This window comes from Mobula hypostoma, chromosome 21, assembly GCF_963921235.1.
Source record: "Mobula hypostoma chromosome 21, sMobHyp1.1, whole genome shotgun sequence".
In the NCBI taxonomy this organism is placed as follows: domain Eukaryota; kingdom Metazoa; phylum Chordata; class Chondrichthyes; order Myliobatiformes; family Myliobatidae; genus Mobula; species Mobula hypostoma.
In genome coordinates, this window is record NC_086117.1 from 18,010,167 (window position 1) to 18,027,924 (window position 17,758).

Below are 17,758 nucleotides of genomic sequence, written 5' to 3' on the forward strand. Positions count from 1 at the left end.
CCAACACCCATCATTAGGACATGTTCTCGGCCTGAAACCTTGAATGTTCATTTCTGCCCATAGATGCTGCCTGACCTGCTGAGTTCCTCCAGAATTTTTTTTTGTATGTTTGCTCAAGATTTCCAGCATCTACAGAATCTCTTGTGTCTGGTCATTGTAAAATGTGGAGGTCATCCTGGATGTTAGATTTCAGCATCTCTTCCACCATCTACTTATTCAACATCTTACCGATAGCCTAATTGGTTGAGGGAGCGTCCAAAAGGTAAAATTACGGCAGACCCATAGATATATTTAAAGGGAAGCCAAAGCTATGAGGAGAGGGAACAGAAAGGTGGTTGACTGAAAAGATGCTGGAGTGGACTCCGATTGAGCCTGGGTACTAGCATTTGTCATTTGGGCCAAAGAGCTTGTTTCTATGCTGCTAATTCATTGACCAAAGTAACATTTGTTTCTTGTGGGTGTATCTGAATGCATATCTGGGCAAATTCATTGAAAAAGTTGGTATTTAAAGATGAGTTAATTGTTTTAAGTCCCTATTATATAACTGCTACGAGCATCAAGAAAAATGGTGAGTTAGGTCACACCAATGTGTATGTCACCTTCTTCAAACGGACCTAAATTTTAGCATACACCTTGGGTTTACAGTACACTGTATTATTCCTCCATAGAAAGAACTGGTGTATAAAATAACAAAAATAAAATGAACTCAAGTTTTAAAATCCTATTTTTCCCATTATTAGTGCACTGTGCATTGTTTTACAATCTCATTGTCTCAAGTAAAGTTCGGTAAAATATGAAAAATAATACACAAATATTGACAGTAAAAAGCAGTGCTTTGAAAACAAGGGTGGTACAGTCATGTAGCAGTTAGCGTAATGCTTTATAGTGCCAGAGATTGCAAGATTGGAATTCAAGTTCTGCCACTGGCTGGAAGGAGTTTGCAGGTCCTCCCCGTGACCACTGGGTTTCTTCCAGGTGCTCTGGTTCCCTCTCACGTTCCAAAAGGTGCACAGATTAGGGTTAGTAAATTGTGGGCACTGGAAGTTTGACACTTGCGGGCTGCTGCCCCCAGCACATCCCTCGGACTGTGTTGATTATTGATGCAGACAACACATTTCGCCGTATGTTTCAATGTACACGTGACAAATAAAGCCAATCTTTAATCTTTGAATTTTGCCAACTCCAGTTCTATGGGATATCCACAGTGATGTACAAGACAGCCTTGTCCCTTTAGCCCTTACAATAGCTACTAGAAAGCAGACTTACATAAATTATTTTTACGGTGATTCTGACCCAGTCAATGTTGATCTGTTTCAAAACTTCCATTATTTTCATGTCAGTATAATTGCAAGGTCTGTTGAGGTGCAGATAGCACATTAACACATGCATTAGGCCCCAGAAGACAGAGATTTTCAATTGAATTTATTTATTGATTGGGACATAGTGCAGGATAGGCTGTTATGACCCTTCGAGCCACGTACCCAGCAATCCCCAGTTGAACCCAAGTCTAGTCTTTGGACTGTGGGAGGAAATTGGAGAACCTGGAGGAAACCCACACAGTCATAGGAGAATGTACAAACTCCTTGCAGACCTGGGTCACCTGTACTGTAAAGCACCGTGCTAACTTCTGTGCTACAGTGCTGCCCTCACATTGAAACCAATGAGCTGGAGCCTTGGGAATGAACTGACATCTCTGAATGTGGGTTCCATCCTCAGCACAGTCGTGAATCAGCTGCCTTTGTCCTTGCTTTTCTTCCTGAAGGTTGCAGGAACCAGCAGAGTCCGACTCCTGAACGGCGGCCGCATGCTGCGACTCCCGAAAGCCCGCAAAGAGGATGCTGGAATGTACTCTTGCAAGGCCGTCAATGTCGCTGGCACCGCTGATAAACATTTCAATGTAGTGGTGCAGGGTAAGGATCAGCCGCAGAAGAGCCTCCTCACCGTCTCTCCGTCTCCCCCAACAACATTAATTGAAATGATGATTCAGCCCAACTGTTGCTTTCTGGGACTCCCCAACACTGCAAGCAGCCTTTTTTCCTACTGAGGTTGGGCGAGACTAGAACTGAAGGTCATAGGTTAAGGGCGAAAGGTGAAATATTTAAGTAGAACCTCAGGGTGAAGTTTCTTCTCTCAGAGGGTGGCGTGAGTGTGGAATGAGCTGCCAGTGAAAGTGGTGCACGAGGGTTCGATTGCAACATTTAAGAGACGCTCTAGATCCTTTTTCAGAAGTTTGGACATTAGGTAGAGTCCTTGGACCTTCCCAGCTTATAAGAACGTTTTTAAGATACTCATTGCCAGCTGATCCTTTCGGTCTCCTGCTCTTTGTTTAGTGCCTCCCATGATCTTCCGGTCTGGAATTACTCAGGAACTGGCTGTTTTGGTGAACGCTGAGTTGGAGCTCAAATGCCGCACCAATGGAATTCCTTTCCCGCTCATTCGATGGAGTAAGGATGGCCAGTGAGTATCCTGATCCTCCTCATCTTCCTCTAACACACTTGTCTGGGTTTTTCTCCTGTGGACCCGGCTTCATCTGAGGTATGGAGCAGATTCTTGACACCTTCAGAAATGCAACTACGCCGCGCAAGCCCCGAAGATGAGACCACACGCTTAAACAAAATTACAGAGAATATCCCACTGTGTGTGTTAACGAAAAATAATGTGTCATAGGAATAGAATATCCTTTAATATAAAGACTCTTCAATGGCCTGAGGATGCTAACACCACTCAATTTGTTAAAGTGAACGATCCTGTATTATAGGAATAGACAACGTACATATTGTATATTATGGAGAAAAGAGATTACAAAGAGTTGGACAGACGATTTATAAATATTTTTAATTTTTAAAATTGCAGAGAAAGAATGCTGTTTAATGGAATTGTTATATTTTTGGTTATTAGGGGCTTGTCTCAGGACACCGGTCACGTGGAGTTGACAGAAGAGGGGCAGATACTACGGATTCGGTCAGCTCAGCTAATGGACCAGGGCCTCTATCAGTGTACTGCCCATAATTCAGCTGGGCAGCAGAGCAAGCACTTCAAAGTTGACGTCCATGGTATGGAATTACACCTCTGCTCTGACTGACACTGTTTTTTAAGGTAGTTTCCATTCCCCAAGGTTGCTTGCATTCAGCCTATCTATCAGCCAAGACCCACATGAAGCCGAAGTAGTGAAGCAGCATTTTTACCAGCAGTGGCTTGGGAGAATCTTTGTGCAGGTCATGGTAACAGAGCAAAAGCTCAGAAATCATCGTTTCATGTTCGCATTCGTAGACTTTGAATTCCGCAGCACTCTGTCTTGTAATGTAGATTAGAGCCTGGCTTGTTTGCTTTTGATGGGCCTTGATGTGCAGTGATCTGAGAGGACAGATCTACATGCGAATGTCCTCTAGAAAGAGAAAGAAAGAGTGAGAGAATGACAGAGAAGGAATTACAGGGACTGGAAAGAATGAGGAGAGATCCAGATAACAGAAGGCGGGAGGAGATAGAGCGTGAGACATTACTTATTGCCCATTACACCACTGGCACTTAGGGCAGCACTGAAGGTCTTCCAACGTCATTGCTGTTTCCATAACAATATTTTATTTTAGACCAGTCAGGGATGTTGGCCTTGAGCTGAACCCCTGAACCTGGAGGGCCGGCGGATGACTCTCAGTCTGGCCTCTACCCTTTGACCTCTTTGGCAAGGGTGACCCTACCAAGAATCAAAGCTCAAGGCCCTGACTCCAGCTAACGTGGCTCTCCGGGTCATGGAGGCATGCAAGCCTCCGAACCCCACGACAAGGTTGAGGTCCTCCGGGAGGAATGTGCGACACAGCAGGGATTAAAAAGTAGTTATTAGACTGAGGTAGAGAGAAAAGAAAGGAGGCTCCCAAAAGAAGGGAATTACAAAAAGACCGAAGAAAAGGGAATATTATGACTGAGTGGAAGAGTAGGAAAAGATAGTGGAGAAGGGGGAGAGAGATGGAAGGAGTGAGAGAAAGAACAAACAACACAAAGGGAAGGAGTGACACAGTGAAGAGAAATGACAAGTGTAAGAAAAGCGGTTGCAAGATGTTAAAGTCAAAGTTCTGTTCATTGTCATGTGCACAAGTTATATTTACTGTATGGTAGCGAGGTTACGTGGGGCGGCTATCACTAGATGCTCTAAGAAAAGTGGTAGACGTCTTCCTTATGTCACAACATCACTGATAAACATAGCCTCACCAAACACTGCTGTTACACTTCCCCAGTATGTCCATAACAGAACTTGTGGTGAAACATGTATTTTTGTCCTTGTGAACGTGAAAAGAAAACATATGGAGCTGAAATAGTGGAAAGAATGGAGACTGCTGAAAACCCCTTATCTCAGGCAAGACTGGGATCTGCTGTTCTGTCGTGCTGATGTACCAGAGTTGAGATTGAATTAGTGTTGAAGTTGATGTTATGATTTGAGGTCCGTGGGGAAATGACTGGAGGAGACAGCCAGCCAATGCAGATTACTGAGACATTACGCAGCAGGCAGCTTTGTGTGGGCTGGATTTGGACAATGACCTGATCACTTGCTGTTGTTGAGTAGGAGTATCCAGACAGACTTGTGGGATGGAAGATTAACTTCCAAACATTGTTCCTTGGTCTTAACTCTGGGTTAAATCCAACCTCATTTTTGAAATTCTTCCTCCTCTTCCACTTGGCCTGACAGCTGTGTAGACTGAGGGTCCAGATTGCGGTCTATTCCAAAGCCTTCAGGGCACTCTGAACCTGTTCATTAAGAGATACTTTGACCATTTTCTTGGCCCTTCGCTCAAAAGGGAAAGAGGAGCCATCACTGGACTTTGATTGGTAATGTAGGGAAACTGTAGGTAAAACTTCCCATTCCAGCCAGGGCGGTTGATAGAGGAAGAACAGTGGAGGAGACATCTAAACTGAAGTTAAAAGTTTCTCTATTCATTCTATAAATAGAATGGGAGCTAGAGAGAGAGCGTCTTAGCCACCCACTCTGTCCACCATTAAACTGAAGGTGAAGTTAAATATTCCCATGCAAGCAGAATCAAATATCGCTGTGATGATTGTACGTTCTAGTGTCAATTGTTTGGCGACAATGAAGTATAAAGTTCATACTGCCCTTTGCTTAAATGGTACATATTGTTCAGAGATTATCTCAGCCAGGACAGAAGGTGTTGTAACTGGCATTTCTATTCTTGGATTGCAAAGTCTTTACATCACCCTGGCTGTCTGCTCTGAGTTGCTTTCCAAAGGTCTCTGCTTAAAAATCTCCACTGGTGATCATTGGCAAAATAAGCTAGATGCATATCCAGTGTTACAGTTATAAAGTCACACTGCATATGCCAATTGGCCCAACTCTCCCATGCTAAGCCAGTCCCATTTGGTCTGTCTGACCCATATCCCTCTCAGTTTTTCTTATTCATGTACCTGCCCAAATGTCATACAAATGTTGTTATTGGAACTGCCTTAACCACTTCCTCTGGCAGCTCCTTCCATATACACACCACTCAATGTTTGAAAAAGCTTCAGATTCCTAATTTCAACTCCCACCCGAAATCTTCACCCTTTTGTTCTTGATTCCCCAACTTGAGGAAAAAGCGTGTGTGCATTCACCCTCTCTCTGCCCCTCATGAGCTTATAAACCTCCATAAGATCACACCTCAGTCTGCCACATCCAATGAATAAAGCGTTGTCCTGCCCAACTGCTCTCTGAAACCCAGTTCCTCAAGTTATGGCAACGCGCTCATAATTGTTTTCTGCACTTAATGGCGTATTTCTCATCGTCATCCTGATGGCTTCTCTATTGTGGCAGTCCCAGCAAAATCCATTTCCGGTTATACTGTAAGTATTGGTGTTGGTTTATTATTGTCACCTGTACCGTGATACTGTGAAAAGCTTGTCTTGCACAGAGATCAAATCATTGCACAGTGGATTGAGCTAGAGTAACTGGGACAGTATTAAAGTAGATCCAAAATATAAACTGTCTAAATATTTAATGTCCAGCATTTGCCTTAAGTGCTAAGAAATGATCCTATACTCCGTGAGGGAGCTGCTGCAATTGCACGGAATCTCAGGGTCTGCCGCGTGCAACAAGCAGCTGGCATTCTGCGCAACAGCTGCGGTGCAGATGGGTAGCACTTAGCCAGAACTTGGGATAACGTCACCTTCCATTAGGCAGACAGAAAGTCCATGCTTCTGGTCAGACCCGCTGAAAAGATATTGATCTAAAAGGTTAACTGTTTCACTCTCTGCAGCCCGACCTGCGTGCTCTGTTTTCCTCAGAGTTCCAAAGTTTGTTGTGGCCTTCACTAATTCCTTAAGACAGGCAAGCAGCAAGGAGCCTTTCCCTACCTCAGGACAAGACAAATCATATTCCATAAACCCTGCGTTGTACCCCAATATGCGTACTGGCCAGTGGAACAGTCAGATTCCTTCAGAGAAAAATCCTTCCATTCTTTTACAAATTTTATTTACCCTCTATATCTAAAATTATACTTACATCAGAGAAAATTCTTCTTGTTTTGCCATTTCAAGGAAGCAGCCTTAGTAATGGGCTTGTTCATGGACGAGTGACACAAATTCTCTTTATCTGTTTCAAAACTTTGTTTACCAGGACAGAACAGAGCCAGCATTAAAATATTTATTTAGATGTGCGTGGACTAACCCCCTCCTCCCCTCCACTGCAGCACATCTCCTGGTCTGCCCAATCTGTGGCACTGTTCACGAACTAGCCCGTCGGTGAGGCACTGGTGAAATTCTCAGGCCTGACCGCTCCAATAATATAAAATGCTGCACCAGCTGGACAAATATATTAGCACCAGCTCAAACCACCAAACCAATCACCACTTGTCACCACACTTCACGAGTCCCGTCCCTGTGGTCAAGTAGCTTCCATGTTCTCATGATTGTGCAGTGTTCTCACGGTTGGAATGTGTTCCCACAGTTACTTTGAAGCTTCCGCAGCAGGTCACATACGCCCAAGGCCACATTGGTGAAGACATTCTACACACACAAACACACACACACACACACACACACACACAAAGATGAATCCCTTACCATACAGCTAAATGTTCAACAATGAACTGTGGTAGTCTCGATAGAAAAAAGCATACCGGGTGTACAGTTGATAAGAAAATAGCAAACCTCTGTTGGATCTCCGTTTATGTTCTGATCCTTGGGGTACTTCCTGGAGTCAGGAATGATGAGCCGTTTAATTCCAAGATTACAGTTTATTTTAGAGTACAAACAAACATACAAATACTAAGCTAACTAAGTAAAGAGCCGAGAAATGATGCTAAGGGGTGTATGATGTGAAGACAAAGGAATAAGGAAGAAGCCAAGATGGAACCTCTGAAAAATCTATCACTTTTATAAGATAAGGAAAACTCCTTAGATAGGAATAAAGTCGTTAATAGGCTGCATAATTAAAGCAATTACATCACATGTGCAATGTGCTAATAACTAGCCAATGAAAAATGAGAAGGATGATAAACCGTTAGTTTAGCTGCTATACCGCTTTCTGCCAGTGAGTGTGAAAAATACATGAATTTGTTAAAAAACTACAAATCTTATAAAAAGTATTATTTAAAACAAAAACAGTAGTTTCCAACAGTGTATTTTGGCATAAGTTTAATAGATAGTGTGGCATTGCATCTGCATGCTTGTTTGTAAACCATTATCCCTGTTCTCAGTTTGAAGTTTTTCTGTGGAGCTGGGCATTGTAACAGTGATTATGGTGTCATGAGGTGCCACATAAAAGGAATTTGTTCTTTTCTTCCAGTTCCTCCAACAATCCGAGGAGCCAATGCTACCAAAGAGGTGAATGTTCACCTGAACAGCCGCATCAGTCTGGAGTGCGATTCTCACGGTGTTCCAGCTCCTGGGATAACATGGCTGAAGGATAATCGTCCCATTGTATCCAGCCCCAAAATGACATATGTGGAGAGGGGTCGGCTGCTGCAGGTTAACAAGGCTCAGGCATCTGATGCAGGATGGTATACATGTCGGGCCAGGAACATTGCAGGGAACGTCAAGAAGTTATACAAAGTGCAGGTTTACCGTAAGTTCGTTGACCTCAAGTCCTCCACTGGCATTGATAGGAATGTAGGTATTGGAGTCTTCATTCCAATTGTACAGTCTCACTTAGTACAAGTCCAGATTGCAGAATTGGGCAGAGAGTTAAGCCAATGTGAGTTAGGAATGATCTATGACCGTGTTTTCAGGACTTGAGGGACTGGGTGAGGAGAGGTTGATTGAAAAATTAAGCAGAATATTATTGAAATACTCAGTCGGTCAGGCAGCAGCTGTGGAGAAAAAATAGTTCATCTTTCTGGATGGAAGATTTGTAAAGTTAGCTCTTCTCTCTGCACAGATGTTGCCTGACCTGATGGTTATTTATCAGAATCAGGTTTAATATCACTGGCATATCTTGTGAAATGTGTCGACTTTGCGACAGCAGTACAATAGATAATAATTGAGAAAAAAATATGAATTACAGTAAGTATATAAATAGTTAAATTAAATAAGGAGTGCAAAAATAGAAATAAAAAAGTAGTGAGGTAGTATTCATAGGTTCAATGTCCATTTAGAAATCAGATGGCAGAGGGGAAGAAGCTGTTCCTGAATCACTGGATGTGTGCCTTCAGGCTTCTGTATCTGACGGTAGCAGTGAGAACAGGGTACTTTTCTGGTTTTTCTTTAAGATTTCTGATGTGTCAATACTTTGCTCTTGATTTTAGCCTGTTGGGAAGAGCAAACCTTCTCCAAGTTTATGCTTTCATATCTTGATCCCTCGAAAATGAATCTAAAGCTTATCACTCAATGAGTTTCCCTTTGCTGTTTGCTCTCATTTGAGTAACCACAGACACACACACACACGCACACGCACACGCACACGCACACGCACATGCACACGCACACACACGCACACACCACACACACACACCACACATAGGCACACACCACACACACACACACACACACACACACACACACACACACAAAACACACACACAAAACACATTTTCACTTTGAAATGCCATATACTTTTCAAACGAAAGCTGATTATAAAAGTAAGTGATTTCGCTCTACGCAGTGACTGTCTTGAGTGTGTCTCTGGAATTTGTAATAAAGTCAAAGGCAGTTATTACCGTTTACTATTTTTTCATATTAAAAGGCACCCACATAACTACATTACAGAAAGAAGGTACCGTGTGTATCACAACCAAAACAGGCCACAGAAGTATTTTGTTAGCATTAAAGAGCAATTGGATAATGGGGCACTAAAGGTTTAGCAAGAGGTGACCTTATAGATGTTTACAGCATAGGGAAAATGAAAAAGAAGCTGGTTATGACAAGGCGTTTTTGATTCAAAGTTGTGAAGGGCAAGTTCAGTACATTTATGAGGAAACATCTCTTCAAGAATAAAGATAAATTTCTATCACATTAGATGTTTACAGAGCTCTTGTGGTGGCTTTGAATGACAGTTGTTTGGCCCAAAATCATATGTTCACAGCAGGTTTAAAATCCATTTCATTCCCAATTTTACAGCCTGCTGTGAATGGTCAGGGCTTTTCTCTCCACGCACGTTCATGTGGATGTGATTGTTGCACCGCTGTTAAACTCTCACCATTCAGTGGTTATTCAGGATGAAGAGGGCAAGGGGTGCTTCGGAGGAGTCATGAAATATTGCATTGTTCAGTGCATTCATGGAAGAGTGATGCAGTATTCTGTCCTCAGAGTGACGTGAGGAAAAACTTTTCCTATACAGCATGCGGACGAGCTGGAACGTACTGCCTGCAGGTGTGGTGAAGACAGGTTCCTCTGTGACCTGGATAAGTATCTGGTGAAGGGGCATCCGTAGGGCTACACAGAAAGGGCTGGGGAGAAGGACTGAGGAATTGCTCTGGGAGGGTGCCGCACAACAGACTGACTGGCACCTTCTGTGCTTTAGCCATCCTTTGGTACCAGAACTGGATCAGGTAGCCTTAAGGGAGGAGTGGTAGAAATGCTAAAATTGGAGATGGTTCCCTGAATTACAGCAGGAATATCGGCCAGGAGTAACTGGAGATGCACCTGTTAATGGCACAGTACAGCTGGGACCTGGTAAACATAACATATCCTGTGGCAAAAATCTCTTTTTTTATAAATCCACAATTCCAGACAAATTGTATAGATTGCTGGATAAAATAATTTTTAAAAATCAATTTGAGTTTTAGAATACTATATTTTTCATTATTAATCATAGAATCATAGTAATCTACAGCACATTACAGGCCCTTCGGCCCGCAATGTTGTGCCGACCATGTAACATCCTCTAGAAACTGCCTAGAATTTCCCCACTGCATAGCCTCTATTTTTCTAAGCTGCGTGTACCTATCTCTGAGTTTCTAAAAAGACTCTGCTTCCACCACCGTCGCTGGCAGTGCATTCCAAGCACCCACCACTCTCTGTGTGGAAAAACGTACTCCTGACATCTCCTCTGTACCTACTTCCAAGCACCTTAAACCATGCCCCCTTGTGTTAGTCATTTCAGCCCTGGGAAAAAGCCTCTGACTATCCACACAATCAATGCTTCTCATCATCTTATACACCTCTATCAGGTTGCCTTTCATCCTCCGTCGCTCCAAGGAGAAAAGGCCAAGGTCACTCAATTTATTCTCAATAAGGCATGCTCTCCAATCCAGGCAATATCCTTGTAAATCTCCTCTGCACTCTCTCTATAGTATCCACATCCTTCCTGTAGTGAGGTGACCAGAACTGTACACAGTACTCCAAGTGGGGTCTGACCATGGTCTTATATAGCTGTAACATTACCTCACGGCTCTTGAACTCAACCCCAGGTTGATGAAGGCCAACACACCAGACGCCTTCTTAACAACACTGTCCACCTGTGCAGCAGCTTTGAGTGTCCTATGGGCATGGACCCCAAGATCTCGCTGATCCTCCACACTGCCAAGGGTCTTACCATTAATATTATACTGTGCTTTGTCATTGTCCCAAGTAGAGTTCAGTAAAATATGAACAAATACAGAAATATTGATAGTAATAAGCAGTGCTTTGTAAACAAGGGCTGTATAGTAGTGTGCTAGTTAGTGTAATGCTTTACAGTGCCTGCAATAAGAATATTGGGGTTCAATTCCTGCCACTGCCTGTAAGGAGTTTGTATCTTCTTCCCGTGACCATGTGCCCATCTTCTTCCCGTGACCATGTGACCATGTGACCATCTTCTTCCCGTGACTATGTGACCATCTTCTTCCCGTGACCATGTGACCATCTTCCCGTGACTATGTGACCATCTTCTTCCCGTGACCATGTGCCCATCTTCTTCCCGTGACCATGTAACCATCTTCCCGTGACCATGTACCATCTTCTTCCCGTGACCATGTGACCATGTGACCATCTTCTTCCCGTGACCATGTGACCATGTGCCCATCTTCCCGTGACTATGTGACCATCTTCTTCCCGTGAACGTGTGACCGTCTTCTTCCCATGACCATGTGACCATCTTCCCATGACTATGTGACCATCTTCTTCCCGTGACCATGTGACCATCTTCTTCCCGTGACCATGTGCCCATCTTCCCATGACTATGTGACCATCTTCTTCCCGTGACTATGTGACCATCTTCTTCCCGTGACCACGTGACCATCTTCCCGTGACTATGTGACCATCTTCTTCCCGTGACCACGTGACCATCTTCCCGTGACCATGTGACCATCTTCTTCCTGTGACCATGTGAGTTTCTTCTGGGTGCTCTGGTTTCCTCCCACATTCCAAAAGACATACAATACTGTGCAAAAGTCTTAGCAACATATATATAGCAAAGGTGCCCAAGGCCTTTGCACAGTACTGTGGTAATTTTACATATTGCACTGTATTGCTGCTGTGAAAGAAAATAAATTTCATGAAATATGTGAGTGATGATAAACCTGATTCTGATATGTGACTCTATCGTGGACTGAGAGTGGGAAGGGGACAGGGAGAAGGGATTCATGGTGGGAAAAGAGGAAGGCAGAGAGGAGGGAGTGGGAAGCACCAGAGAGATATTCTGTAATGATCAATAAACCAACTGTTTGGAATCAAGTGACCTTGTCTGGTGTCTCAAGACTGGGTGTGTCTGCACCCGTGCTACCTCCCACCCCTCCCACAGTGCCCTACTCTCACCATTCCCAGCATCCTTCGCTCACATCAGATTAACAAACGTTCTCTCTGCTCCGTGTTGACAAATGCAGTACTGTGCAAAACTCTTGGACACATATATGGATAGCTAGGGTGCCTAAGACTTTTGCACAGCACTATACGGGTTGGAGTTTGTCAGTTGTTGGCATGCTATGTTGGTCCCCGAAGAGGGGGCAGCATTTGCCTGCTGCACCCAGCACAACCTTGGACTGTGTCAGTCATTAACACAAACGATGCATTTCACTGTGTGTTTCAATGTAAGTGTGACAAAACAAAGCTAATCTTTAATCTTTCACCCTATTTTTCAGCTTTATAAATCTCTATGACATTGGCTCATCATTCGTGCCTGGGGGTTAATTTCTCTCTTTTCCTCCTCTTTAGTTCCACCCAGCTTTGATGAGAACTCGGGCCATCCTTCAGAGACAAAAGTTGTCATTGGTCATTCGTTGATCCTGAAGTGTTCTCCAAGTGGTTACCCACCTCCTGATCTCTCATGGCTCAAAGATGGCGCCCTGCTGATAGGCAATGACAGAATTCAGTTATTGGCCGGAGGGAAGACCCTTAAGATTAAGAATGCTGGAGCGAGTGACGCTGGCACCTATGTATGTATAGCTCGCAATGCTGCGGGAGAGCAACAACTTCGCTACACCGTGGACATCTTAGGTAGGCAAAGTTCTATTGAAAAGAAAGTAAAGATTCTGCTAAGAAAAGCAAAGACACTGTTTAAGAAGAGATATGCTAGTGTTGGAGTGGGTCCATAGGAGGTTCATGGGAATAATTCCTCAAATGAAAGGGGTAACGCATGAGGAGCATTTGATGGCTCTGGGCATGTACCACTGGAGTTTAGAAGAGTGAAGGGAGGATCTCATTGAAACTTATTGAATATTGAAAGGCCTTGAAAGAGTAGATATGGAGAGGATATTTCCTATAGTGGGTGAGTCTAGGACTAGAGGGCACAGCGTTAGAATAGAGGAATGTCTCTTTAGAACAGAGATGGAGAGGAATTTCTTGATCTAGAGGAGTGGTGAATCTGTGGAATTCATTGCCACAAATGGCAAGTCATTGGGTATTTTTAAAGCAGAGGTTGATAGGTTCTTGATTGACAAGGGTGCCAAAGGTTGTGGGAAGAAGGCAGGAGAATGGATTTGAGAGGGTTAATGAATCAACCATGATGGAGCAGACTCAATGGGCCGAATTGGTTAATTCCACCTTATGTCTCATGGACTTATGGTTAGGAGACCAGATATGCCGTGGCTTAGCTTCAATCTGGCCTGCAGGTTTAACCCTTGCAGATTTATTGGAAGTCTCTTCGCTTTTTGCCTGGAATTGAATATGAGTTGGTGTCAGTGACTGAGAGTCCACAATACAGAATTTAATCAGCTGGATTATGCTGGCAAATCCATAGGGAACCACTAGCTGTGTCTCGAATTGTTCCAGACTCTGCGCCTGCACATGGCAAAGAATGTGCAGGAGATAAGATGCAGGAGAATTTGATCTCTTACACTGTCCTTGCTCTCACTTTGAGGGTAGGAGATTCCTGTAACTTACTGAGCCAAGGGGCTGGGTACAGTCTGCATTTGGACCATCCATTGTACACCAGCCAAAAGTGATGAATCTGACACAGGCCCACTGATCATTTGCTTGGGATATCTGATTTTGATTATAAAGTTAAGTTTAGATAAGTGACTTGTTTATTTTGTTTATTTCTCACTATATTAATACATAGAATATAAAACAGTACAGGCCTTTCAGCCCACAATCTTGTGTCAATCTTGATGCCATTCTTATAATAAATGTTCTCCTCCTGTGCATCTTCCACATTCCTCTATTTCCCTCGTATTCATGCACCTATCTAAAACCCTCTTAAGCTCCAGCAAGCTGTCTGCTTCCACTGCAACCATGGTAACCAATTCCAAGCACCTATCATTGTCTGTGTTTAAAAAAAAGCTTGCCTCTTACATCACCTCTATAAATGAAACGTTTTAAATTTGTTAAAGGTAATGATGCTTTTTCAAAAAAATCTATTCTTAATTTGTTAAGAATTCCTAAAGTACATTGGCCACTTTGTCAAAGGCTGCCAAGTGAATGCCCATGGGATGATCATCTGAAGGCCTTGTTTCCAGTTGTGGCCTTTTCTAATTGCCGGCTTGCTGCAGAACCAAGGCCTCAGGTCATTGGGAACCGTGTGGCTGCAAAAGGTCACGGTTTGAAGGGGCGAACTTTGACAGCTCATCGGGTGAACATGATCATAATCAGAAGCCTTAATTAATTCACTCATTCATTCATTTTGAGATACAGCATGGAATAGGCCTTTCCAGTTCACCGACAACCCCGATTTAACCGCAAGCTAATCCCAGGACAATTTACAATGACCAATTAACCTACCTAGTACATGTTTAGACTGTAATGTTCTTGATACATTTGGGTGTGATGCTCTGACCTTGAGAATTAAGCTTCCTTGACGTAAAGTAATGTACCTTAATTTAGTGAAAATAGGGAGAAGTAGTTTCAACCAAAGAGAGTGGCCAAAGGACTGGGTAAAAATCCGAGGTGAGATTAGGGTTATTTTTATGCAGTGGCTTGTGTGATTTGCCAGTCAGAGCAGAAATAAGAACTCTGAAATGGAATTGGTTTCATACCTATAAACCAGTGTTTCTGATAAAGTGGCTAATTGCATAACGAGAAGATGTTCCTTGCCTGGTGATCTCTCAGGTGTATGAGTATGGATGGGGAGAGGGAGAGAATGCAGCCAGCGACCTTTCATTGCTAGGAAGTGGTAAAGGGAGAAATGTGACTTTCACTTCCTGTTGTGTGGACAGTGCATGAGGGCATTTTCTGTTTAAGGTGAGAGGGGAGAGATTTAAAAGAGACCTGAGGGGTAACATCTTCAAGCATAATGTGGTGTGTGAATGGAACAAACTGCCAGAGGAAGTAGTTGAGGCAACTAAAACAGCAGCATTAAAAAGTACACATTCGGACAGGTAGATGGTCAGGAAAGGTCTAACAGACGTTCTTGACCTTTTTTTTGATGCCTTGGACCAATGCCATTAAACAAAGGGCCCAAGGACCCCAGGTTGGGAACCCCTGGTCTAGAAGGATGAGGGGCAAATATGGACCAATGGGAGTAGCTTGGATGGGCTTCTTGGTTGGCATGGACAAGTTAGATTGATGGGCCTGTTTCAGTGCTCTATTACTCTATAACTCTAAGAAAGGACTTTTTTTTGGATAGAAATATTCCATCTTTTCTCAAGGAGATGCTAACCAAAAAAGAAGGTTAATTGTCAATATAATTGTACCCTATTAGACGCCATGTGAAATGATGCTGTCAATTGTATCCACAGTCCCCCCTCAACTACTGATTGGAGAGTCTTCTGATGTGACCGTGACCATTGATAACCCACTGGAGCTGTCTTGTCAAGCAACTGGTCACCCACCACCAAAAATAATGTGAGTTCCTATTCTGCTCTTTGGATAATTGCTTACAGAAGATGCCAATGGTAATCATTTGCACATGTCTTTTTGGACATTGTCAATGCTCGTACGTCTCTCTGTGGTGGGTCCCACGTGGACGGTGAACGTGCAGGGCATTGGATGCTGGCTGTAGGAGGGAACAAGGCTAATTGAGTATGGTGTTGGGACAGCCAGGAGTCAATTTCTTTCATTTGTAAAGAGAACTTTGTACATTTCCAATATACACTGGAATGTTAAACACAAGGCATTCTGCAGATGCTGCAAATCTTGAGCGACACACTCAAACTGCTGGAGGAACTCGGCAAGTCAATCAGCATCTATGGAGTTGAGGTTACTGGCCGAGGCCCTTCATCAGGACTGGAAAGGAAGGTGGGGAAGGCGAAGCCAAAATGAGGAGGTGGGGGAAGGGGAAGGAGTGCCAGGTGATCAGAGAGACCAGGGGAGGGGGAAGGTGGGGGTTGGGGGAGGGGAGAGGGAATGAGGTAAGAAGCTGGTACAGGATAGGTGGAAGAGATAAAGGGCTGAAGAAGGAGGAATCTGATAGGAGAAGACAGTGGACCATGGAGGAAAGGGAAGGAGGAGGGTTACCAGAGAGAGGTGATGGGCATGTGAGGTGAAGAGAAGGGGTGAGAGGGTAAACAGAATGATGAATAGAAAAAGGGAGAAGGATGGGGGGGGGGTGGAGAGAGAGAAATTACTAGAAGCTGGAGAAATCAATGTTCAAGCTATCAGGTTTGATGCTACCTAAATGGGACACGTGGTTTTTCTCCCTCAACTTATGTTTGGCCTCATCATGGCAGTGGAGGAGGTCTTGGACAGACATGTCAGAATGGGAAAGGGAAGTTGAATTGAAATGGGTGGCCACCGGAAAGTGAAATGGGTGGCCACTGGAAGATCCTACCTTTAGCAGCCATTAAAGCAAGGTTTTTATAAATTAATTCTATCTGTAATATTGGAATGTTGCTGGTTGGATCAGTGTTCTCTGCCTTCCCTCTGCCTCAACGCGATCCCTTACCAGAAAAATTCAAACACGTTCTCCCTGGAATGGTAAGCGTTTCCTACCGCATCCCAAAGTCACGCAGGTTAGTAGGTTAATGGGCTGCCGTAACTTGTAGATGAGTGGCAGAATGGAATTTATGGGAATGTGGAGGGATTCAGAAATGGGATCACTGTAGTATTAGTGTAAAAGGGTGGTTGGTTGTTAGAGTGGACTCAGTGGACCGCATGGCCAGTTTCTGTGTTTGACGCTCACGTCGTGCCTATTTTTCTTTTAGTCTGAAGTAGATTTTGACCCACCATGATACGAATAGGCAGTTATGGTCTTAAGATGAACTCTTAAGCTCTTGACTGTGGAATGAGCTGCCAGCAGAAAGGTTTGAATAGGTACATGGCTGGGGGGTTATGGAGAGCGACTGTCCAGGTGTGGGTTGATGGTCTGAGCAGAATAACAGGTTGGCATGGACTAGATGGGCTGAAGAGCCTGTTTCTGTGCCATAGTGCTCTGTGGCTCTATTGTCTAATGGTCAGATAAATGCTCATTCTTTGATAAAAACAGAACTAGCAGGAAACGCTCAGTGGATTGCAGAATTATGGAAAACTAATGACCTAATATAGGCTATTTGGCCTGCTGAGTCTGTGCCTATCCAAGAAGAGCTACTTAACCTTCCGCACTCGTTAACCACAGAACGGAGAGCTTTACAGCACACTATAGGCCCTTTAACCTACGATGTTCCACCGGCTTTTAACATACTCTTAGGATCAAGCTAACCCTTCCCTCTTACATAGCCCTCCATTTTTCTATCATCCATGCGCCTACCTAATAGTTCGTTAAATGTCCCTATTGTACCTGCCTCTACCACCTTACACTTGCCGGTTACAACTCTGCAGCCCCATCCTCAAGTACTGTTTAAATATGATGATATTTTCTCTGTCTTCTACCTTTCCAACTGTGATTTCCAGATTCCCATTAACATCTGGGTGATTTTTCTTCTCATTTATTTTGAAGAACTTAGATTTTTGCACAGTCTCATGTGTTTCTGATTCTGCTCCTATGATTTGTAGACTTACAAATGTAAATATCACTCTGTTCATGGTTATTAAGAGCATTTCACTCTTTGAGGCA

The 17,758-nt window shown here is 43.6% G+C and overlaps 1 protein-coding gene across 1 annotated transcript in view; it reads left to right on the forward strand.

The window, feature by feature from the left end:
* LOC134360080 (hemicentin-1-like) overlaps positions 1–17,758 on the forward strand; it is a 425,813-nt gene that overhangs the window by 177,760 nt on the left and 230,295 nt on the right. Inside the window, exons 28-33 of the mRNA XM_063074161.1 lie at positions 1,763–1,910; positions 2,331–2,457; positions 2,899–3,053; positions 7,766–8,044; positions 12,547–12,828; positions 15,507–15,612. Coding sequence (XP_062930231.1) covers positions 1,763–1,910; positions 2,331–2,457; positions 2,899–3,053; positions 7,766–8,044; positions 12,547–12,828; positions 15,507–15,612 — 1,097 coding nt within the window. The remainder of the gene's footprint in view (positions 1–1,762; positions 1,911–2,330; positions 2,458–2,898; positions 3,054–7,765; positions 8,045–12,546; positions 12,829–15,506; positions 15,613–17,758) is intronic.